This window comes from Ailuropoda melanoleuca, chromosome 2 (genome assembly GCF_002007445.2).
Source record: "Ailuropoda melanoleuca isolate Jingjing chromosome 2, ASM200744v2, whole genome shotgun sequence".
Taxonomy (NCBI): domain Eukaryota; kingdom Metazoa; phylum Chordata; class Mammalia; order Carnivora; family Ursidae; genus Ailuropoda; species Ailuropoda melanoleuca.
Window position 1 is genome coordinate 21,868,593 of NC_048219.1, and position 24,554 is coordinate 21,893,146.

The 24,554-nt window shown below is 40.0% G+C and overlaps 3 protein-coding genes across 10 annotated transcripts in view; 1 reads left to right on the plus strand and 2 right to left on the minus strand.

Annotated features, from left to right (window-relative positions):
• The window catches only part of GPBP1L1 (GC-rich promoter binding protein 1 like 1), a 61,225-nt gene extending 47,178 nt beyond the window's left edge, over positions 1-14,047 (minus strand). The window contains exons 1-2 of one of the 6 annotated variants that reach the window (XM_034651686.1): positions 13,264-13,473; positions 11,829-11,899 (exon numbers count right to left, since the gene is read on the minus strand). The gene's annotated coding sequence lies outside the window, so the exon portion shown is untranslated. Of the gene's footprint in view, positions 1-11,813; positions 11,903-13,263; positions 13,474-13,897 lie in introns of those variants that run through there. The other 5 variants (XM_034651660.1, XM_034651672.1, XM_019799902.2 and 2 more) reach the window with 5 other exon arrangements.
• Positions 14,048-14,775: 728 nt separating this feature from the next.
• On the plus strand, positions 14,776-20,532 carry TMEM69 (transmembrane protein 69). 2 transcript variants are annotated; one of them, XM_034651698.1, is made up of 3 exons: positions 14,776-15,106; positions 17,105-17,244; positions 19,523-20,532. In XM_034651698.1, exons 2-3 carry the CDS (start codon positions 17,203-17,205, stop codon positions 20,228-20,230), a joined length of 750 nt encoding a protein of 249 aa, XP_034507589.1. In that variant the 5' UTR covers positions 14,776-15,106; positions 17,105-17,202; the 3' UTR covers positions 20,231-20,532. The 2 variants fall into 2 exon arrangements, with proteins under 2 accessions (XP_034507589.1, XP_002919502.1); XM_002919456.4 differs by lacking the exon at positions 14,776-15,106 and adding an exon at positions 15,374-15,448.
• A 1,836-nt stretch (positions 20,533-22,368) lies between these two features.
• The window catches only part of IPP (intracisternal A particle-promoted polypeptide), a 37,819-nt gene continuing 35,633 nt past the window's right edge, over positions 22,369-24,554 (minus strand). For both annotated transcript variants that reach the window (XM_011225306.3, XM_019799898.2), the window contains exon 9: positions 22,369-24,526. In XM_011225306.3, coding sequence (XP_011223608.1) covers positions 24,302-24,526 — 225 coding nt within the window. In that variant the 3' untranslated portion in view covers positions 22,369-24,301. The remainder of the gene's footprint in view (positions 24,527-24,554) is intronic.

Consider the following 24,554-nt stretch of genomic DNA (forward strand, 5'->3'; position numbering starts at 1 on the left):
TGAAATCTTTCTCAGAGAGCAGCATGAGTGGTAGCCACTACATTAAGATATCCTGGTCTTCTCCCTATGATCCTTGTGATTACTCCTAACTTTTTTCTTTTGCCCTGTATATATAATGGCTCCTTAAAAGCCTTGATGCAGCACTTTTTTTTTGTTTCTCTGTAATTTCTTCACTGTCTCACTCATTTTTAAGTCTTCAGTTCTCATCTCTAAGTGGGTGACTTAAAGTCCCACTTCACGAAGCATTTTATCACACATATACCTATACTCAAGCATCCATCACAGTGCATTACATTTACCTGTTTATGTATTTATCTCCCCTACAAACAACAGGGCACACTTGAGTAGGGATTAATAGCAAATGGGAAAATTTCTTAGTACAGACAGTGTGCCCATTAAATAACTTTTTAAAAGAGATGTTGACAATTTCATCAATTAGTATTCTTTATCTTACTGTTAAGACCTCTCCTTGAACATTCGTTAAACTGCAAAGCCCAAGCCTATACCTCTGTATATCTTCAAATATTCACTGGCTTTACTAAGTCCTTTCTAAATCTCAGGATTTGAGGGGCACCAGGCTGGCTTAGTCAGTGAAGCATGCGGCTCTTGATCTCAGGGTCATGAGTCTGACTGAGCTCCATGCTGGGTACAGAGATTGCTTAAACAAAGGAACAAACAAATCCCAGGATTTGAAAAGAAAACTTAGGTCTAAATGTCTACCACTTTCACTTCCTCTAAAGAACTGAGTAACAGTAGTCTATACTCGCTTCCTAACGGTCTGCACATCAATTTTTCCTCCTCAAGTCCTCAGTAAGGAGAATAGCAGGGTTACTGATGCATTGCTTAGTTCATCTTTAATCCATCCTCATGTTGATACTTCAGAGCACAGGGAAGAGCTCAAAGTCATTTTCTATCTTAGTATTTATGTATTTTAGTTTTAGAGGAGACAAATTCCTACCTAAGAATTTCTAAAGGACATGAAACTTGAGCATGTCTTTCAATGAACTAAAAAGGGATACAGGACACCTTTAAGATTTTTTCCACTAACTAACTGCATTTCACGTGTCACAGTTGCATGTGGCTAGTGACTACTATATTGTACACTGCAGCACAGACTTTGCAGAATCCTCTCTGGTTCTAATCAGACCAGTAGAAAGCCAGGCATTTGTGGTTAGAAAGCTTTGAGACAAATGTGTGGTTGTCTCTAGAACTTCTTTGTATGGAACTTAGGCATGCCTTATGTAAGCTTACCTAACACCAGCATTTACCTTGTTTTTTTTCCCTCTGCTTAATTTTTAAAAGTTGTTTTTCATGTATTTTGCTTTGCTATATTAAATGCATTTTTATAAAAAAAAATTTTTCCACTAGAGCATTTCTGTTAAGAAAAGATACTTAATTCCATGATTATTAATACTGATAAGTCTGTTATTATATGATTAGGAGCCAAAAAACAACAACAAAAAAATCTATTTCTAGCATAAACTTAATGACAACAAAGTTATTTCTGTTAAAAACCATAACTGGACATTTAAAATATTATCCTGCCCATAAGAGATATGCACGTGATTTGCAAGTGCTCTGTGAAATAACATAAAGCATGATATAAAACATTACCTTGAATTAATCATAAATTCATACTTTTAAAACCTGAGTCAAATCACGACATATTATTTCATACCTACGGAACTAGCAAAAACAAATTCTGAAACTATCAAGTGTTGATAAAGATATAAAGTGAACAAGGAATTCTTATATATTGCTGATGGGTGTGTAAACCCATACAACCACTTTGGACAACGGTTTGGCAAATATAAAGCTAAAGCTGTGAAACCTCTATGACCCACCGATTAAAAAAAAAAAATTATTTTGGGGGGGCAGAAGGAGAGGGAGAATCTCAAGCAGACTCCCTGCTAAGGGTGGAGCCTGATGCATGGCTGGATCCCAAGACCCCAAGATCACAACCCAAGTCGAAATCAAGAGTTGGATGCCCAACCGAGCCATCCACACACCCCAACCCACCAATTTTAATCACGTTAACACAAAAAATATAAAAATGTTCACTATAGCACTATATACAGTAGACAAAAAACTATATTACCATAAATGTCCGCCAATAGGATAATGATTAAATTGTGGTATAATGATTAAACTGTACAATACTGCATAGCAGGAAATGATAAGATACACATAACAAAATTGATGAATCTCACAAAATTAAAAAAGTTGTAGAAACTGGCAGCTTTCTTTCTGCCCATGGGTTCTGTTCATGCTTTAATAAAAAAACCTTTTTGCTCCAAAAAAAAGTTGTAAAAATTAAAAACTATCTGCTACTACACAAAATTTTAACAATATTACATATTACTTTGGGATATATTCATACAAAACAAAATTATTTTACAAGACAAGAAAATTAACAGAATCAGGGTGAAAGACAAGGCTATGCAATCAAAGAGGAACATACAAAGGGCTTCAATTCTGCATACAGGCATAAGGACAGACATAGAGATCAACGGCGCAGAACCAGAAATAAACCTAATTACTTATGGCCAACTGATTTTCTTTCTTTTTTAAAAAGATTTTATTTATTTGAGAGAGAGAGAGAGAATGAGTGGGGGAGAGGGGGCAAAGGGAGAAGGAGAAGCAGACTCCCAGCTGAGCAGGGAGCCTGATGCAGGGTTCGATCCCAGGACCCCAAAATCGTGACCTGAACCAAAGGCAGACGCATAACCAACTGAACCAGCCAGGCACCCCAAGGCCAACTGATTTTCAATAGAGGCTAAGATACATCAATTGGGGGGGGGGCGGAGAATGGTCTTTCTTTTAAAAAAATAGTGCTAAGATAACTAGATGTCCACCGGCAAAAAAAAAAAACCCCAAAACCAACCAACCAACCAATCAGAATGTAGACTCACATCTTAAACCACACATAAAAATTAACTTTAGGGGCACCTGGTGGTGCAGTCAGTTAAGCAGCTGGCTCCTGGTTCCAGCTTAGGTCATGATCTCAGGGTCCTGGGATCGAGTTTCATATCCGGCTCACATTCAGCTCAAAATCTGCTTCAGGATTCTCTCCCTCTGCCCCTCCCCCAGCTCACTTATGCTCTTTCTCTCTAAAATAAATAAATAAAGCTTTTAAAAAAAATTTAAGTGGATCAAAGGCCTGTAATATAAGAGCTAAAAGAAACACAGGAGTAAATCTTTGTGATCTTAGGTTAGGCAATGATCAATGTTATAATGCTGCATGTCAATTACATATCAATATGTATCAATAAAACAAAGAACTCTTTATTTTTTATTTTTATTTTTTTAAAATATTTTATTTATTTATTCGACAGAGATAGAGACAGCCAGTGAGAGAGGGAACACAAGCAGGGAGAGTGGGAGAGGAAGAAGCAGGCTCATAGCGGAGGAGCCTGATGTGGGGCTTGATCCCACAACGCCGGGATCACGCCCTGAGCCGAAGGCAGACGCTTAACCGCTGTGCCACCCAGGCGCCCCGATAAAACAAAGAACTCTTACAACTCAACAATGAAAAGACAAATAACACAATTAAAAAGTGGACAGGGGCGTCTGGGTGGCTCAGTTGGTTAAGTGACCAACTCTTGATTTCGGCTCAGGTCATGATCTCAGGGTTGTAAGACTGAGCCCTGAATGGGTTCCGTGTTCTGCATTGAGTCTGTTTGAGATTCTCTCTCCCTCTGCCCCTCCCCCCACTTGTGAGCATGCACTCTTTCTCAAATAAATAAAATCTTAAAAAAAAAAATAAAAATTTAAAAAAGTAGACAAAGGATTTGAATAAGCATTTCTCCAAAGAAGATATTCAAATAACTACTAAGTATAGGAAAAGATGCTTAACATCATTAGCTATGAGGACATGCACATCAAAACCACAATGAGATATTATTTCACACCCACTAAGGTGGTTATAATAAAAGACAGACAAAATAATAAGTGTTGCTGAGGATGCAGAGAAACCGAAACCACTATACACTCCTGGTGGGAATGTATAATGGCACAGGCTCCCTGAACACAGATTCTCAAAAAATTAAAGAGTTTAACTCTATTTAAAAGTTTAACAGAGTTACCATATGACCTAGCAATTGCACCCCAAAAAGATCCGAGATGTAAAGGTATGTTCACACAAAAGTTTGTATCTCATATGTTCATAGCAGCATTATTCATAATAAATAGCCACAGAAAGGAAATAATTCAAATGACCATCAACTGATGACTAGATACACAAAATGTGGTATATTCATACAGAATAGAATACATCAATAAAAACAAATGAAATACTGATATACAGTACAACTGGATGAACCTTAAAAACATTATGCTAAGTGAGGAAACTCAGACATAAGAGATCACATACTGTATAATTCTATTTATATGAAAAGTCCAGAATAGGCATATCCGTAGAGACAGAAAGATTAGTGGTTGCCTTAGGGCCGGGGGTGGGGTGGGGTGTGTGACTGCTAATGGTTACGGGGTTTCTTTCTGGGCTGATGAAAGTGTTCTAAAATTTGACAGTGGCATTGGCTGTACAATTCTGTGAACATACTAAAAAAAAATCATTGAATTGTACATTTATTTTTTTTAATGATTTTATTTATTTGACAGAGAGAGCAAGCGAGCACAAATAGGCAGGGCGGCAGGCAGAGCGAGAGGGAGAAGCAGATTCCAGCTGAGCAGAGAACACGATGCAGGGCTTAATACCAGGACCCTAGGATCATGACCCAAGCTGAAGGCAGACACTTAACAAACTAAGCCACCCACGCACCTATGAATTGTACATTTAAAATGTGTTAATTTGGGGTGCCTGGGTGGCTCATTCAGTAAACCACCTGACTTTGGCTCAGGTCATGATCTCAGGGTCCTGGGACCAAGCCCCGCGTTGGGCTCCCTGCTCAGTGGGGAGTCTGTTGCTTCTTCTCCCTCTCCCCCTGCCCCTGCTCATGCTTGCTCTCTTTTGCTCTCTCAAATTAATAAAATCTTTTTAAAAAATGTGAATTTTAGATTATGTAAATTATATCTCAATAAAGCTGTCTTAAAAAAATGAGGACAATGATTGATAAGGGACTGGCAACTTTTAGTGCAAAGTAACACCATGCAAATTATTTTCTTGTTGCAAGAAGAGAAGATTCACTGTTTAATATATGGATCAGACTACAATCACCTTAATCTAAGGATCAATCTTAGCATTATGAAAGTAGGTCAATGAGGTATTACGTGCTTTATAAATACAATGCAGAATGATATACCTACAAGATGTATTCTGGCCAAAAATGTTTTGATGTGAATCTATCAAGTTTTTAGATGTAAAATTTAGAGAAAAATATAAGAATTAAAGGGACAAACTAAATGACAACATAGAACCCAACTGTACAAAACCATTTTCAGAACAGAGCAGTCTCAAACTCAGTGTCACTGAAAAATAAGGACTATGCTAGATTAAAGAGACATAAGGAAATTAAAGTGTTACATGTACAAGGTATTGGATCAGATACTAGTATTGAATAGCTAGCTGCATGATTCTATTTTAGATCAGCTGGGGGAATTAACTTATTTTTTTTTTAAAGATTATTTATTTGAGGGTGGGGGGGCAGAGGGAGAGAATGTTCATGTGGACTCCCCGGTGAGCACGGAGCTGATTCCATGACCCATGAGATGATGACCTGAGCTGAAACCAAGAGTCAAATGCTTAACTGACTGACCCACTCAAGCGCCCCCAGGGAAACTTAAACAGCACCTGGATATTAGAAGAAATTAACATTTATTCACACTGAAGAATGGGTATTACCAAATACAAAAGCAAGTTGCAAGGTAATCTCATTTTAGTAAAACAAAAATAAAAAACCTACATATATGTGCTTAGAGAAAGATATGGAAAAAGTGCACCAGAAGTTACAGTAGTGATTTCTGGATGAGGAGAATGTTTTTATTTTTGTATATATGTGTGTGTATATATATGTATATATATATTTCCTAATATTCTATCCAGCATAATACTGCTTTTGTAATAATAAAAGAATCTTTAAAAGACAGAAAACCACATGGGGAGCTTTAATAAATTAACAGTGCACAGGCCTTACTCCAGCCAAATTTTAAAAGGTTGAGAACTACTGCTTTAAAAAATTGGGAGTGGAGGGCACCTGGGTGGCTTGGTCGTTAAACATGCCTTCGGCTCAGGGTGTGATCCCGGTGTTCTGGGATCGAGCCCCACATCAGGCTCCTCCGCTGGAAGCCTGCTTCTTCCTCTCCCACTCCCCCTTGCTTATGTTTCCTCTCTCGCTGGCTGTTTCTATCTCTGTCAAATGAATAAATAAAATCTTTAAAATAAATAAATAAATAAATAATTGGGAGTGGATAAAAAGGAAAATTCTTGTCCACTATTGTCTTTATTTTTTTATTTTTATTTTTTTAAAAGATTTTATTTATTTATTTGACAGAGACAGCCAGCGAGAGCGGGAACACAAGCAGGGGGAGTGGGAGAGGAAGAAGCAGGCTCCTAGTGAAGAGCCTGATGTGNCACATCAGGCTCCTAGTGAAGAGCCTGATGTGGGACCCGATCCCAGAGCACCGGGATCACGCCCTGAGCTGAAGGCAGATGCCCAACGCCTGTGCCACCCAGGCGTCCCCCCACTATTGTCTTTAAAAAAGACATTCATATAAGTTTTTCACTTCCTGAGTTAGAAGACTACTCTAAATAGAGGCAGTCACAAACAAAATCTTCTAGAAGGAGCAAATTATATTAGCCAATTTTATAAATCAGGGTTTGGTTGGAAAAAAAAAAAACTATACTAAGGTAGACTAAACAGAAAAGGAATTTATCAGAAATATATTGGGAGGGGCGCCTGGGTGGCACAGAGGTTAAGCGTCTGCCTTCGGCTCAGGGCGTGATCCCAGCGTTATGGGATCGAGCCCCACATCAGGCTCTTCCGCACTGAGCCTGCTTCTTCCTCTCCCACTCCCCCTGCTTGTGTTCCCTCTCTCGCTGGCTGTCTCTATCTCTGTCGAATAAATAAATAAAAAAATCTTTAAAAAAAAAAAGAAATATATTGGGAGTTCAGAGAATGACTGAGAGCCCCCTTGACTTTGCAAACATGTAGAAACCAAGTAAAGCTAAGCAGTCAAAAATCACCAACCAAGGTCACATCACAGGAAGAGCTGCTTAGAAAACTGCCCTGCTAGCACCTCCACTGCTACTGCCACAAGCCAATGGAATGAATTCTAAACTGTCCTTGCTTCTCTGCATCTCTCACCCCAGATCCAAGTCCCCAGTCAAGTGTCCATGACTGGCACAACTTGGGTCACAACTGCCAGGTGTTTAGGACAGAAAGTCTATGTGTAAGGTATGTATATGTGTAGTTACATACACACAGCCTTTCCAGCTTCCTCTCCCACTAAGATTCACAAAAAGGCAATATATGAAGGGGGTTAAAATGGTAAACGGTCAAAAGAAACCACAAAGGTCACTTTAAAACCCAATTAGAATGTCCAACATAGGAATCTCGACAGCCTTTCCATGAGTAATAAACTTTAATCATTGTGCAACCTTCTGCTTCATTGTTCCAAACAACATTTCCTGAAAGTAATTTCATAAAATGCAAAATTTTTCAAGAGTAAAATTTATTATCCTTTTTCAGGTAATCTCCCCTCCAATACTGTGTCATTCAACAGTCACGAAGACTTGCCACAACCATTAACTAAACACTCACTATCCCGCTGACAGAAACGGAATTTACTTAAATCACAAAAGCTCCTAGTAGGAATAGTAAGTTACAGAAATTTACCTAACGCAATCTGACACATTAAATTCTGGCTGTAAGATTTAGGTAACTAAATGCATTAGATTTATGCAAGTACCTGAAACTCTTAAGGTTTTAGAATCACCAAAAATGTTTTTATAGCATTTGCTCCAAAGTCACTATATCAACTACACTACAAACAAGCCATTCAGTAGTGATAACTTTTATCAAAATTTGCAGCTACACTGACCCTGAAAGGCTCCATCTCCCTAATAGGCAACAGACTATTTGTCACATCTAAAAAACTATATATCATTTTTATAATTGAGAGGCGTTAAAAGTAGTGAATACTGTATCACAAGACATACATTTTTACTTCAAGTTCATTTTACTTACAAGCATTTCTAAAAATCTCTCCTCAAGAATAAACTTTTGCTTTCAATCCAAACATTACTTTTAAGGTAGACGAGCAGACTGGATCTAGCTAGTTCTTTTTTTTTTTTTTTTTAAAGATTTTATTTATTTATTTGACAGAGATAGAGACAGCCAGCGAGAGAGGGAACACAAGCAGGGGGAGTGGGAGAGGAAGAAGCAGGCTCATAGCGAAGGAGCCTGATGTGGGGCTCGATCCCATAACGCCGGGATCACGCCCTGAGCCGAAGGCAGACGCTTAACCGCTGTGCCACCCAGGCGCCCCTGGATCTAGCTAGTTCTGCCATGTACCAGCGGCGTAACTCTGGGCAAGTCACTCCACCTCTTTTTGCTTCAAATCTTCATAATTTGGAGACTGTTGGAAAGTTGATGATTAAATGGCAAATACAGGTAGCGTTAAGAATATGCCTGGATGTTTTCCCCTGGGGTGTGGGGGAAGTGCCTTCCCTACAGGCGAAAGTTCAAAGGTGTTAAGAATAAAATGCTTAAGGGGGTTGGGAGGGGGGCATAAGCAATAGAGGGAAAAGTGTTTTGTTTTTAGATGTGCAGAGGGGAGGGGCAGAGGGAGGGAAAGAGTTTTAAGCAGACTCCTCACAGAGCGCAAAGCCGGAGGTGAAGTTTGATCTCACGACCCAGAGATCATGACCTGAGCTGAAACCAAGAGTCTGATGCTCAACCAACTCTGCCACCCAGTGACCTGGAAAAAACAGTTTTGAGAAGAAAAATTTTCAAACCAAATAGGCTAAGGAAACTATTCACTAGTAACCAAAACCAGAAAACAAAACCATTGCAAAACCAACATACTCAGCTCAATTTTATATACAAAAATACATACTATGAAGAAAAAAAGGACAGGAAAAACACTGCCTGGGAAAGTTAATACTGAGTTGGCAAACCAAACACTTCATTTTACATGCATAACAAAGGAGGGTAAATAACTCTTCTAATTACTCTATGGGGCTCAAGAGAGAAATTTTAAGAAAATGATACATATGAGAACTGCTGAACTAACCAGGAAAAAAAACACACAAAAAATCCAAATGCACAGAATCACCTATGAAGTTAGTCTTCTCCTCACCCACCCATCAAATCTCAATGTAAACTTCAATATCCAACTTCCAATTTATAGGAATTCAGGAAAATCTCAAATGTGGCAATTGTGCAGGATAAATAACCTGATTTCTTCAACAAAGTGCAAGGGAAAAAAAAACCACAGAAGAAACATACAAATTAAGAGGTTTGAAAGACTGCCAGTTATAGTATGTGGGAACTGGAGTCAAATAAACTAGAAAAATCAACAGAAAAATACTACCCAAGAAAGAAAAATAAGAAACTCTATGTGCAACAGTCTGTTCAGATTTTAATGAATTTCACTTGATTGGTAAAAGGACATTCATTAAAGACAATTTTATACAGTTTATTTAACAATTATCAACTGCACTGCTTCAAGAACTCTACAAATAGTATTTTATTTATTTGCCACAATAACCCTATGAGAAGTTACTATTATCCCCCATTTAACAAAGGAAGAAACAGGCACAGAAATTTCACTTTAAATTCTCCCAAGGTCACCAAGCTGTAAGTGGCAATGTAGAGATTCATATCCAGGTTGTATAGTTGAGGCCCTTAATTACCATACCATCTCTCTACATGGTGTAGTAGAAAACTGAGCTTTAGAATCAGGGAAAGCTGCCTGAATCCAGATCTCTCATCATGTTATGTAAATTACTTAACTTCTTGGAACCTCGGTACACTCACTGTAGAAGGGTTAATATTATTTATAAAAAGTATTTTGAGGAATGAGATTATATATATTGGACTCTATTACAGCCTCTAGCTTATGAAGCCCACAATAAACTATCCTCCCCATCAGAGCTTATAAGACTAATTAAAAAGTAGAGCTAATAATTCATAAACATATAGCAGGAACACTGGAATGGCTCTACCTTTTAATTAACTAGCCCAAGAGCCCCCCCCAAACAACTTTTCAATACACTTCAAAGGTAGCAATAATTCAGAAGAGGTTTTTTATACAATGAAATTTAAACTTAGAATCAGCAGAAACAAGAGTATGAAATCTGAAGTACAGCTAAACTTAAATGAATTTGAATTTTCTGAAAACAAAATGTATTCCACACAAACAGACCTACTGCTCAGAAAAGTGTGCTAAAACTTTGTTCATGCTGGTGATTTTCTAGCCTGACATCTGGTTAACATAAGGCAAAGCAGTTTTATCACAGAAAAGGAAGGTAAACATAATGAGTATGTTAAAAGCCAACTTCTTTAAGAAAGACAGCTTTCTATGTTGTTATCCTATAATATTTTTCACTTGTCTGTTAAACTATGTTCTTTTTGACAAAATGTTTTGTGGTCATTTAGGTATTTTTAGCCCTTACACCAGAACTGGCCCCAAAGTAGAGCCCGTAGCATTTCTTGAAATGAAAGGAAAAAAAAAAAAGAAAGAAAGAAAAGCTGATTGCTTTCGTAAAGGAAAAGAACTATTTGACTTCTTGAAATATTCGCCCAGTATAGTTGAAATCACCTATAAAAATTTGTATTACACAACATTAGCAATATTTTACCTCCTTAGGATTACCTATGGACAAAAAAGTTCAGCTATTCTTACAGAACTACTTTTCAAGTTTGATTGTAGCCAGTTTTGTTTTTGGGCAGACTTCAATGGGAAATAAAAATCAGAGTATGATTTAGATATGACTTGGACAACTAGGTCTCAGCATACCAAATATTAAATTCCAGACAACGGCAACTATAGCCGTATGTGAGGTAACATGACATCAATGTGCCACCTAGATTTTTCCTCCCATCCATTTGAAAACCCATAAACAACCCACCACAAAATTTACCTACTCCACAAAGTACTTTTTTAATAGGGATCTTTTAAAATTGTTGTGCCTCTCACCTTTCCAATGGCTTTATTTTCATAGTTACAGACAGCACCCATAATGGTTAATGACTTAGAAACAGATTGTTTAGGTCCTTGCACATTAGTTATCACTGTTACTAAGTACATACAATTTAACCATGAAACAAAGATATGCAATCTGCTGAAGTATGATTCATAATTGTGCATTATATCTCTGAGAATTTAAAAATGAATTATAAGCAGAAATGTGTTCCAGATTCCTTGTCATTCCGAACTTATTAAAATGGTTACATGGGCCTGCTTCAGCCAAGCTTTTAAGCAGCCACTGATGAGAAAACTAGTGAGTTGCATTTATTCAAAATAAAAAGGCTTCCTAACATCAACCCCCTATTTCAAGAACTCTGATAAGATACTATCCAGAATCAATTGAAAAATATTTGTATCAACATGTACAAACCATTTTGAATACCCAAGTTTATGGGTTCAGTAGGCAAACGGCAAATCATAAAGCAATGGACTTGTAATTTCTATAGAGTACTTCAAAATGTTTCTCATAAAATCACCAAAATACTTTAAGAACAAAAAAATCCCAGGGGAACTGACAAAGATAAACTTTTGTGTTAAAACATGTAGGAAGGTAAAGTGAAACTGGCTCCCTAGGGAAGATGACAGCTTATTATACTATTAATTCCCAAGTTCTCATTCACAACTAGCATTTTATTGTTTTTATCTTTTAGACAGATTGCAACCTGAAACTGAAGCACCTTCTCAAATACTGAAGTTATCTGTTCTTGGTTTCCATTGTACGCCTTTGTTTTCAGTTAAACTTCTGGATCTACTGGTAAAAAAAAAAAAAAAAAAAAAGTCAAACAAAAAGACAGCCTTTTGTTTGAGAGGGCACAACAACCAGGAGCTCCACATCTAAAGTTCGTTTTCACTTGTCTCACCATTCCAAAAAATGTCCTAAACTTAGGAGCGCTTTGATTCCCTTTCAAGTATTACACAGAAAAGGCCAGAAGTCCGCCAAATTACGAATCTAAGTCTTTTGAAGACTACCAATCATTTTACTTTTGGATGAGATTTACAAAGAAACGTGTGACTTCTGTTACTAAACTAAAACATGAACCACCATTAACTTTTTTCCCCCTGGAAAGCAATAAATATCAACGTTAAGAGCGTATTTCGACAAATATGACAAACCAACCTCAGAGCACAAAGCCGGCTGATAAAATTACCATCACGGCACAGTTTCAAAACTATAAGCAACCACCCAAAAAAAAAAAAAAAAAAACAACAACACCAAAAACCGCACCCACTCTTACGTAAACTTTTGGAGTAAGCAAACTTCTTTAGCCTCACCTTCGTTTTCACCTAAAAGAACTCTTTAAGACAAGACAGCAATTGCAAGAAAACCAAAACATCAAAAGATTCAGCTGTTGTCCTTGTAGGAGAAAACAACCAAAAATTTCAGACATGGTAACGTATTTAAGTTACCGAGGCTTAGGGCACTTCCCCAAGATACAGCCATTTTAGATTCAGCCTTTCTTTTGAATTTCACGGGGTGGAGAGAGGTAGATTTAAAACACAAAAAAATCCTCCTTAAAACTCTTCAAGATCGACCAGCTCTTTTTTCGGAGGAGGGAGGCAATCCGTAGGTTCTGGATACCGACTAAATCTAAATCAAAGAAAACACCTCGATACCAAGAACCTAAACGCTGAAGGTTAAAGCTCTTCTTTCCCCCTAAGATGCCCCACAGTTGACTTACAAGATTTTTTCCTCCTTAGATTTTCCTTCGTTGGGAAACAAAAGCCCTTGACTCTAATTTAGGAAGGAAAGAAAAAGAAACCCGTAAACCAAGCCACTCAACCACCAACAAGCCGGAACGCTTGGAGAGGAGCCAGAGAGCCGCAGGTGAGCGTTCCGACCCGAAGACCAAAGTTGAAGTAAGAGCGCTCGGGCACAGCCGCGGCGACACTCGACTGCCAAGCTCCTCGTGCGGGGGGAGGTGCCCTTTCCGAACCACAGGACCGCTGGCCCCTCGGCTTCGCTCCCCAACCCCGGGCCGACCCACACCAACCACCTGTGTGAGAGCCTCCTTCAACTAGTTTCAACAGCCGGTTTGTTGGGTACCGGGCGGAGCCCCGCGCCGGAACGACTCAAGATCCCCTGCCGCCCGGTTGTCCGGAACCCCCACTTACCCGGCAGCAGTGGGGCTACAGCTAGGGACCAGACGCAGCGTCCGAGGGCGCGTCCCCAGCTTCCTGATCCCGCAGAGGTGGAGAGCCCACAACCATAACAAAGCTCTTCCCAAAATGGCTGCCCGGCCCACACGGCCCTGGAGGGGCAGGGGGGGAGGAGCGACGACCAGCTCGGTCCTCCCCCCCCGACCCCGCCTCACACACGCCCACCCACTCGCACCGCCCACAGGAGCGCAAGCGCAGGAGCCCTGTTCGGGTGACCCTGCAGGCGCCCCACGCCGCCAACGTTCCGCCGCGTGAATGGCAGTTATTCCCTGCGCGGTCCCCAACCCCCCTCACCGCGGCTCGAGGCAATGCGTGATTGTCCCCACCCCTCTGCAGGCTTGAGTGCTCTTCCTTTCCTCGCGCCGCCTCAGAGGGGGCGACCAGCCGAGTTTGGAAACCCCCTTCTTATTCCCCGGCCCAACAGGGTCTGGATGCGTGTGAATGAGTGGGTGGGTGTGTATGTGTGTACCGTTTTCCCCGCCCCTTCACCCTCCCGTACCCCACTTCTGGGCATGCTCGCGTCCCCAAACTACCCGTACAAGTAATAGCAAACCGGTTTCGTAGGATCGTGTTTTCCGACCCTTCCCACCTTCCGCTCCTTCCTGCCTTCACGTGCGCGCATCGTTAAGACTCCAGCCCCCAGCGGGCCACACCGCCGTGCTCTGCAGGCCTGCGCGGCTGGGCCCGACGCGCTACCCACTGGGAGTGGTAGTTCCGCCCGACGGCTGGCGTCACGCCCCTGGCCCAGCGCAAGGCGGATTTCAGTCCGAGCCTGCTTCTATGCCGGGGCGGAGAAGCTGTTTCTCTGACCCAAAGTCTCATTGGGTATCGCACTACTAGAAGGGGCGGCGCTGCCATGACAGACAGAGAAGGAAATAAAAGTGAAAACCTATCCCGATTAGAAGCGGTTACTATTACGAAGAATTCGCAATGAGCCCATTCTGCACGGGGACGCTAAACCATATAATGGCCGACGACCACGAAGCTACATTACCCAGAATCCGGAGGAATGGAGGAACTGGCCAGCGTGGGCCCTTGCAGCTCTGATTTCAGGACGCTCAAATTGCCTGGTGGTGTGTCCTTTGAAAGACTATGAAATGGAGGCTCAAAGAAGAAAAGAGACTTGTCCAAGGTCACAGAGCCGACAAATAAAAGTCAAAGCAGAGGATGACAGAATGATCTAACCAGATCAACCCTAAGCCCAAGACTCTTACCACCACACTTGGAACGGAAGCGAAAATCCTGCCCTTTGTGCTCTTTATTTGTTAATGGAGTTTCCAGGTCCAAGCAAAGAGAATAGAAGTAAAAACAGTTTTTTCTTAGTGTTAGTAGTTCAGGACCCTAACAGAGTAAGATGTGCCCCATCGATCCTGGAAACCCTGTTATGAGTTCCAGAGATGGCAAGCAATTTGGCAAAGTCATACTTGGGGTAGACTCCAAATCTCTCCTACCTTCCTACAACACCAGCACTCTTGAGATTGTTTCAGTAGTTGTGCTCTACCTTCCCGAACTCTGAGGGCCAGATTCTGCTGGCTGAGAAACCTGGATGAGAGAGGCAGACCATTCAGGGACCCTAAAGACTTCAAAAGCCGGCTTCCAGAGTTAAGATTTAAAAGAATGACCCAAGATGGAAAGCCCGGCATGGGAACCAGTTAGCGCTGGTCAAGTCCCCACCCGGACTCTTTTTTCTGTTCTCAGGAAATGGGGGGGACTGCCAAACCCCACCTGCCGGAAGTGCCTTTTCGGGAGTACCTGGCGGATCTTGCAACTCAGCTTTGCAACTCCCGGTTCGACACTGGCAAGTATATTTACATATATAACAGCAAGGCTGCAGCCACAGTGTGCAAATTGGGAGGGGGTGGGCACCAAGGGTTGAAAGTAAAAGCCGCGGGGAATGTCAGGCAGTTTCCCGAGGACCGTTGGGTTCTCACAGCGCGCCCTTTTCTTAAAAGTCCGCTCTGAGGCTTGCAGTTTGCAACTCTTTCCTTTGCGCCAGTGGCAATATGGGGGGTTTTCACCTAAATTGAGCGGATTAATCCTTAGGTCTTTGCCTTTCATTTCCTCACCAGTCGCCGTCTCCAGAAGATAGGCTGTCACTCTCTCCACTTAACACCCATGAGTTGGAAAGCACATGGTCACGGTGCGTAGAGGGTTCCAAATGTGGAGAGAGCGTTGAGATTTTTAGGTGGGGTGGTCTGGAAAGCCCTTACGCAGGTGCTTTTGACCAACAGTGAGTGTGTGGATCCTGCAGATATGTGTGTTTGGAAGTCAGGAGGTGGATGTAAGGTGCCATCTAAGATGTACTCAGAGGCCCGGGATGACTTACCTCCCTACGTCTTTATGTTATAAAATGAAAAGATTGGTATACAGGATTTCTTTACCCGGCCCTAAGAGCTGTGACCTAGAAATCAGTTCATTAAAATATTTAATTAGGTAACAAATGTGGTTTTTGGATCTTTTAGACACTTCATTCTCCTGGTTAAGAATGAAACTCATATAAGACAGATGTAGATTCATATTCTCAACCACTTACTGTCTGCTTACCTTACAGTTCTTTACAGAAGTCTTTTTTTTTTTTAAGATTTTATTTTATTTTTTTTTTTATTTGACAGAGATAGAGACAGCCAGCGAGAGAGGGAACACAAGGAGAGGGAGTGGGAGAGGAAGAAGCAGGCTCATAGCGGAGGAGCCTGATGTGGGGCTCGATCCCATAATGCCGGGATCACGCCCTGAGCCGAAGGCAGATGCTTAACCGCTGTGCCACCCAGGCGCCCCTTACCTTACAGTTCTTAACCATTTCCTCTTTGTAAGGTGGGAATATAGCTGTTATTTTTACAATGCTTACTTTGTGTCAGGGACAGTTTGCAGCTCTTTATATATATTAATTCATTTAATTTTTACAACGACCCTATGTAGTTATTTTAATTATTTCAGAAGTGAGTGAACTGCAACATAAACAAAGTTAAATATGTTGTGCAAAATCACATGCCTAATAAGTGTTGGAGCCAGGATCCCAACACAAATTGTTTGACTTCAAAATCTTCACTCTAACCTAACAGGCTATACGTCTCTCAGCACCAAGTTGATGAGGTTATTGTAAATGAGTTAATGCTGGGGCACCTGGCTGGCTCAGTCGGAGTGTGTGACTCTTGATGTTGGGGTTATGAGTTCAAGCCCCACTTTGTGTGTAGAGATAACTTAAAAATAATATCTTAAAAACAAACGAGTTAATGCATATAAAACACATAGTTACAGTGCTTGGTTCACAGCTAAATTGTATTAATTGCTACCATCATTATTTTGAGCTGTAAACACCTAAGCCCCCAAATAGATAACTAACGTGAAAAAAAGAGAACAGAGAAGCTATAACCTTCAGTTTTAAAGATGAGAAAACTACACTTCAAGGAGGCAATTTACCCAAGGTCACACAGCTGGGGAAGTGTTTGTAAAATACAGATCTTCTGTCTCTGTGCAATACTTCCGTTACACCAAAGAGCAAAAGCTAAAAGAATGGGAGCATCGAACTTTGCATCGGAATCCGGGGATGTACTGTATGGTGACTAACATAATATAATAAAAAATCATTAAAAAAAAAAGCAAAAAAAAAAAAAAAAAGCTAAAAGAATGGTTCAGAGAAGAAAAGGATTATTTGCTTAATGTATTACTAGTTTCCGGAAAACATTAATGATTGTTTTCAAAGGAAAGTGTGTTATATGGAAAACATTCTTGAGTTCCTACTTAAAAAAAATTATGCATAAAATGAAGAAAATTAAGTGACATCTTGTTTTATACACAGCAACATGCTTCTGATTCAGCTCTTCCACTTAGCTATAAAAACGCATTAATCAGAACTGCCTGGCATCTTCCTGAGCAAGACTTTCACTAGGACCCAGTATGCTTCATTTCATCCGGAAGTTTTCTCAGGCATCTTCAAAGGTTGGTTTATTCAGCAAATACTTTCTGGCACTGCTTTGCTGGGGCAATAGCAATGAAAAAAAAAAAGACAAATCCTTATCCTCTTATATTTAGGTAATAGGGGAAAGAGTGGGTAAAATACAAATAAGTAAAATATTTAATACTGCAAGTGGTAAGTTCTCTGGAGAACTATAAAACAGGGAAGGGGAATAGGGAATATCAACAATAGATTTAGGATTGCACTTAAAAATAGAAGGGTCAGGGGCACCTGGGCTCAGTCAGTTAAGCATCTGCCTTCAGCTGGGGCCCTGATATCAGGGCCCTGGGATCTAGCCCGACATGGGGCTCCCTGCTCAGAAGGGAGTCTGCTTTCTCCTCTCTCTGTGTCCCTCTCCCACCACTCATGCGTGCGCGCTCTCTCTCTCTCTCTCAAATAAATAAAATCTTAAAAAAAAAAAAATAGAGGGGCCAGGGGTGCTGACTCTTGATCTCAGGGTAGTAAGTTCAGGCCCCATGTTGGGTGTAGAGATCACTTAAAAGATCTTAAAAAAATTAGGGGCGCCTTGGTAGCTCTGTTGGTTAAGCATCTGTCTCTTGATTTCGGCTCGGGTCATGATCTCAGGGTCCTGGGATCGAGCCACACATTGGACTCCACATTCGTGGGGAGTCTGCTTGAGGATTCTCTCCCTCTGCCCCTCCCCCAACTCGTGTTTTCTCCCCCCCAAATAAACAAATGAATCTATTTAAAAAAAAAATAGAGAGATAAGAAGAGAGGAAATCAGCCATGCAAGTAGCTCAGGGAAGAACATTCCAAATGAAAGGAAGAAAAGGCCCCAGGATGGAATCATTCCCAGCATTTTAAGGAGTCACCAAGATTCTTTTTTTTTTATTAAAGATTTTATTTATTTATTTGACAGAGAGAGACAGCCAGTGAGAGAGGGAACACAAGCAGGGGGAGTGGGAGAGGAAGAAGAGGTTCCCACCAGAGGAGCCTGATGTGGGGCATGATCCCACAACACCGGGATCACGCCCTGATCCGAAGGCAGATGCGCTTAACCACCGAGCCACCCAGGCACCCCCACCAAGATTCTTAAATAACGATTTCATTTTTCTTTCCTTTAGTGCTTTTTGAGTTACTGTTCATCTATTAACTAGTTGAAGTCTGGAATCTGCTCACTAAAGCACAATCAGCAGGAAAGGTTATTACTTTGGCCACGTACCATGAAAGTCACTGCGGAGGTTTTTTCCTTTTGTTTTGTTTTTTAAGGCAAGGAAAAAATTACTGGCCTGGCTCTCAAGTATACTGACACAGACAAACACATGATTTTTTTTTTTTAAAGATTTTATTTGAGAGAGAGCAAGTGAGCACAAGCAGGGGGAGTGGGAGAGGGAGAAGCAGGCTCCCTGCTGAGCAGGGAGCCCAATGTGGAGCTCGATCCCAGGACCATGGGATCATGACCTGAGCCGAAGGCAGATGCTTAACCCACAGAGCCACCAGGTGCCCTGACAAACACATGATTTAAATTCACTGTGAGAATTATGATGGGAGTGTGCATAAGGTACTTATAGGAGTATTAATTCAGACTGGGGAAAGCTTCACGCTGAATTTTGAAAGATAGGTTCCCTAGATAGAAAAGTAGTATGTTAGGGGGTGCCTGGGTGGCCAGTTGGTTAAGGGTCTGACTCATTTCAGCTCAGATGTTGATCTCAGGGTCGTGGGATCAGGCTCTGCACTGGGCGTGGAGTCTGCTTGAGATTCTCTCTCTCCCTCTCCCTTTGCCCCTCCCAACTCCCCACCTCAAAAAAAAAGAAAAGAAAAAAAAGTAGTATGTTAGAATTCTAGGCAAAGACATATAGGAAGGAACGGAGCTATGGAAAGTATTCGGTGTCTCTAAAGGCAAATTAGAAAGATTACTTTCTCTATATAAAACATCATTCCCACAGTACTTAATGCTGCTGCTTTTGCAAGTTATAAATAGAAGAGACAGTTTAAATGCCAGATACTACAGATGTAGTCTTTACTGGTTCTTTCAGATATTCCTTTCATGGGGTAAGATTAGTGGTAGGCCAAAATACATCACTAGATTTCTTTTCAGTAGTTTCTTTTGCATGTTGTATGGCTGTTGGCTAGTCTTAGCTAGCATTAACAGCACCCTACTGTAGTCCAACCTTTCTGTAAAGTTTGATGTACTAATAGAAAGCAGATGGTTTGTTTTTATATTGTTTCAGTTTGGGATTCACTAAGGCATTGTGGTTATTTAAAAATCTGTTTTTTCTATTGGTTTTGTTTTCTCTATAGATGCTGAAGTACCCTTTCCCAGTCCAACTAGGAGCCAGCAGAATAGAAACACTTTCTCTCAAGACATGTCACCAGCAGAACTTTTCCCCTTTGTTTCCAAGGCCTTGGTTTTTCTCTTCATTTCCAGTGTATTTGAGGAAGACACACTACTATCATACTTCCCCATGCAGCTTTAAGAAGCAGAAGCAAGAAGTACTTCCAGCCAAACCATCAAGCACCATTACTTACCTGCTTGACAGCCCAAAGCCAGCATTATACATAACTCTGGCAGGACTAATGCCCTTTGTTGCTCCACCACTGGTCATGGTGATGACAAAGACGTATATCCCCTTATTAGCTTTTACTCAGATGGCTTATGGAGCCAGTTTCCTATCTTTCTTGGGAGGGATCAGATGGGGTTTTGCTCTGCCAGAAGGTAGTACAGCCAAACCAGACTTCCTCAATTTAGCTAATAGTATAGCTCCTCTTGTGTTTTCATGGTTTGCCTTCCTTATTTCTGAAAGACTCAGTGAAGCTATAGTCACAGTAATAATAGGTTTGGGGATAGCATTACATGTTGAACTTTTTCTCTTGCCACATTATCCCAATTGGTTCAAAGCTCTTAAGATAGTAGTCACTTTAGTGGCCTTGCTTTCATTTATAATCACTTTACTAGTTAAAGATATTTATCCAGAGAAAGGACCCAAGAGACCTGGTCAAGTAGAATAAGCATGAAACTACTCTGTAGATGACGTCAGCATTTTGGCTATAAGCCTTGGAAGGTTGTGTTTTGGCATCATCTTTTTCTACTTCTCCTGTTTAACAGCTTTTTCCTCCTTCAGTGGTTATTTATTCTTCACAGATATTTTTCCATTTCTAGAAGTCTTTATTTCGTAGGAATTACTTGACAACAGTTTAAAAATCCCTAACAAGTCATTTTCACTTTAGATTACAGCTTTTAGTCTTTATGAATTTTACACTTTAATGGTTTACTTGTTTTGAAGAATATAAAATAATAAAAATGAAAATCCCTTTTTGTTAGAGCCTTATGATCATTGAAAAAAGACAGGCACATTCTCCCACAAGAGGAAAACTTTGTATCCATTAGTGTCTGAAAATAATAGATGGTTCCAGTGTTCAGTTTTCATTGCAATTGCCCTGGGAATTGCATTTCCAAGCTCATTTCATCTGGTATAATCTAGTTACATGAGCTGAAAGGATCTGTGGCTCTAAAGTCAGTAGGGAGCAGTGTCAAGAGGGGAAGCCATGCTCAAAGAAAAGCTGAACACATTTTCCAGTTTTTATAGACACAACTCCATCTCCAAATAACACCAGCTAGTCGAAAAATTTTAAAAGAATAAAGTCACTAGTATATATAAATTAGGAAAAGTCAAGCTAGAGCCATCTTGATGTTCTAACAAGCGGGGTTTATCTAGTTTTACACATTAACTCAGAGAAGCTTTTTTAAAACAAGCAAAAGCAACACCTTAGAATCTAACTTGAAAACTTGGTCTCTTGAGATTCTTAGTCTTATAAAAAAGGAAAAACATTTTAAATGGCACAAGAGTATAAATCAGTAAATGGTATCACCTGGTATATGTTATCTTTATATAATATAGGTATTCAAATATTAGTTAACTAACTTGAATTTCATAAGCAGAATTGTGTGTTGAAGTCCTTGTCTCAGTATCTCAGAATATGCCCTTATTTGGAGACAGGTCTTTACAGAGGTTATAGTGCTAAAATGAGATCCTAGGGGTAGGTTGTAATGTAATATTACTGGTATTCTTATAACAAGGGAAAACTTAGAGATAAACATGCATACAGGGAAAATGCCATGTGTACATGAAAGTAGCCATCTACATTCCAAGGACAGAAACCTGGAATAGATGCCTTCCTTTTAGGACTCGGAAGGAACCAACTGCCAACACCTTGATTTTGGACTTCCAGCTTCCAAACTATGAGACAATAAATTCCATTTAAATTTCTGTGGTATTTTGTTACAGCAGCCCTAGCTGCTGTACAACAGCAGAGAGCTAGACCTTGTTCTGAGCATTGAGAAGCTTACCAATGAAAGCCCATAGCTGAAACCACCACACAATCCTTCTTTATTAATGGAAAGACTAGTTTACCGCAGCCTGATATTGAAGGAAGGAAAACTTATCCTCTTCAGAAGATCTTTCCCAATTCTACTCATAGTGTTTTGGTGAGGAAACTTTGCTTCTAAATTGCATGAAAACTATACTAAGTTAAAACTAATCTTATCTCAAATTTATCATCTTTCAGAATCGGGGCAAGTAACTTTTAAGCTAATTGGCCAATTTCACTACACAAATGCAGGTAAATGCACTTTGCAAGTGAATTACAGTGTATGATTCTTTAAAAAAAAAAAACAACCCTGATTTTAAAATACATCTGACTTTACATTGGATGGATGTTTAGAAGTATATTAGACTGTCAAATATTTTGGAGGAAGATCACATTAATAGCTGCTCAGAAAACAGATTTAAATGTAAGAACTAAATGTGTTAGTCCCTAAAAGTAAAACTAAACAGTAAAAAAACTTGGTCAATCCTATTACAGTTGGGTAATCTAGGAACATTGCTAATAAACTAAGTTAGTTAGTAGGTAATACAAGGAAAAGCAAAAATCAGCAAACTTTATTAGTCCATTATTTTTATTTTTTTATTTTTTTTTAAAGATTTTATTTATTTATTCGAAAGAGATAGAGACAGCCAGTGAGAGAGGAAACACAAGCAGGGGGAGTGGGAGAGGAAGAAGCAGGCTCATAGTAGAGGAGCCTGATGTGGGGCTCTCCCATAACGCTGGGATCACGCCCTGAGCCGAAGGCAGACGCTTAACTGCTGTGCCACCCAGGCGCCCCAGTCCATTATTTTATTTTTAAAACCATGTCATTACCTAGAAAATAACCTAATATGCATTTTTACAATTTCTATTTACAGAGATTGTCTGGGCCCATTAAGCCCAAACACAGATTGTCTTGACGTGTTTCTGCCACAGCAGTACAAAATGCCTCCCTTCACAGTGCCATTTCAGGTTGGCACCAGGCAATAATGAGAATTAAATTATAGAAGTATTTTGTAAATCTCTTTTGAACCAGAATGCAGGTTCTCTGTAGAGAAATATTAAAGGCACACAAATTGGAGTTTAAATAATCTACAAATTATCTGTCATTCCTTGACATTTTATAGATCCCAACCAGGCACCTATGACCCTTCAGACTTTTAGGATACCCCAAAGAAAGGGACACAGAGCTTTCTGTCTATACTACATAAGCTTTTCTTAATGCATGCATATGGTTAAGTTATGAAAGTATCACTGTGGGCCAATCCAAATATTTTGGATATGAGTGCTACCTGAGTCTTAATGCTTACCAACAAAGATTTTCTATCTAAATAAGCTGCTGATGCCTGTAATAATACACTGAAGGATTTTAAGAAAGAAAAGGTGGAAATCAGGGGTGCCTTGCCGGCTCTTGATCTCAGGGTTGTGGGTTCAATCCCTACACTGGGTGTAGAGATTGTTTAAAAATAAAACCTTTAAAAAAAAAAAAGGAAAAAAAGGAAAAGGGGCAATTAGGAATATACAAATCAAATCGTGGAATCACTAGGTAAACCTAAATGTATGTAAGACCTTTAATATGTATGGCTCCGAGTGACTGGTAGAAATAACAAAGTGATGATGATGTACACAAAGAATGTTCCTCTCAGAACTGGACAGAGAACAGTTCTTTAGAATGTTTCTCGGGAGGAAAAATGAAAAGTTTTGAGAAGCAGTTTTGGATCAGAGGCCTTTCAACAAAACACTTGTCAATGTCTATAAAAAGCTTCATAGGTACTTAACAATTGTACCTTCTCCAAACCACGCAGCAGGCTTGGTACTACGTTCACACTTAGGATTGCCCAAGTACAAGTAAGCTTCACAAAGCTTGATAGTCTAATAAAATTCCCTCTTCCCAAAGCCAAGCAGATATTTTTGATAACTATTTAGAAAATAGGAAAGAAATTTAATAGGTACATATCTTCCACTGGGCTCTGTCACCCATTATATCATCCAATTGCACTAAAGGACTGTCACTAAACCTCCTAGTAATTCCTCACTTGCATTTTCAGCATTAAGACAAAAAACATTAAGTGAGCAAAAGCTTTTTTAATCCTGTTATCAACAGGCAAAAACTTATCTATATAAACATCTATGGAGATAGCTAGATATTTCCCACATGTCCCTCTCAGTATATCTGCTGCCAATAAAAAGTGTGGGGCTGGTGAAAACTCCTGGCATTAAATAAAATGTAGCGAATTGTTTCACTGGCTTTTCTCTGTGGGTTCAACTGTGCCCATGGAAAATTGTGCCATAGATTGAATCATGAATGTACAGACATCTTTAAACTGTCTCACTGATATTCTTACATCACATAAGGGTCATGTTACAGCGTGGCTTACACTGGAGAAGCAGCTAATGGGGCTATTTGCCAAGAAGCTTGTAGCAAATCATTTTTACAAATAGGACTCTACCCCTAAGAGGAGACTTCTAGAGCATAAACAGCATTCCTATTGGTAAGCTTGGCAAATTTGTGTGAGTTCTTTATTAACTTAGGATATATTCCATATCTCTCCTTACTCAAATTCTTAGAAAAATCATTCTTTAGTCATTTATCTACCAAATACATGGAAAGCTCAATAGAATCAGAGGGTCCTATCATCAAATACATGTGTGATTTGCAAAGGGTCAGATCCTATATTTTCAAAATGTTTCTTGTGCTCCCTTATGCTTTATATTTCATAGTACAGCAACACCTCCTTCACAACGACTGGTGATCATGTTACCGATTTCTGTCCATGTATCTGAATGAGGGTTATATACTTCAACTGAGTCCAAGGTACCTGGGGCCAAGAAATCATGGCTGGAAGATCGACCTCCAGAAACATACAGAAGCCCATTGACTGCCACAACACACATGCCTGCTCTAGGCACTTTCATTGAGGCAACTTCAACCCACTTTTCCTGGTTAAGAGGAAAAACAAAAACAAGA

What these genes read in the sequence shown, in the direction of transcription:
- TMEM69 (XM_034651698.1), top strand. Translation starts at nt 17,203, where the DNA reads ATGCTTCATTTCATCCGGAAGTTTTCTCAGGCATCTTCAAAG. An exon ending in TTTCTCAGGCATCTTCAAAG is followed by an intron (nt 17,245 to 19,522) that starts GTTGGTTTATTC and finishes TTTTCTCTATAG; the next exon opens with ATGCTGAAGTACCCTTTCCC.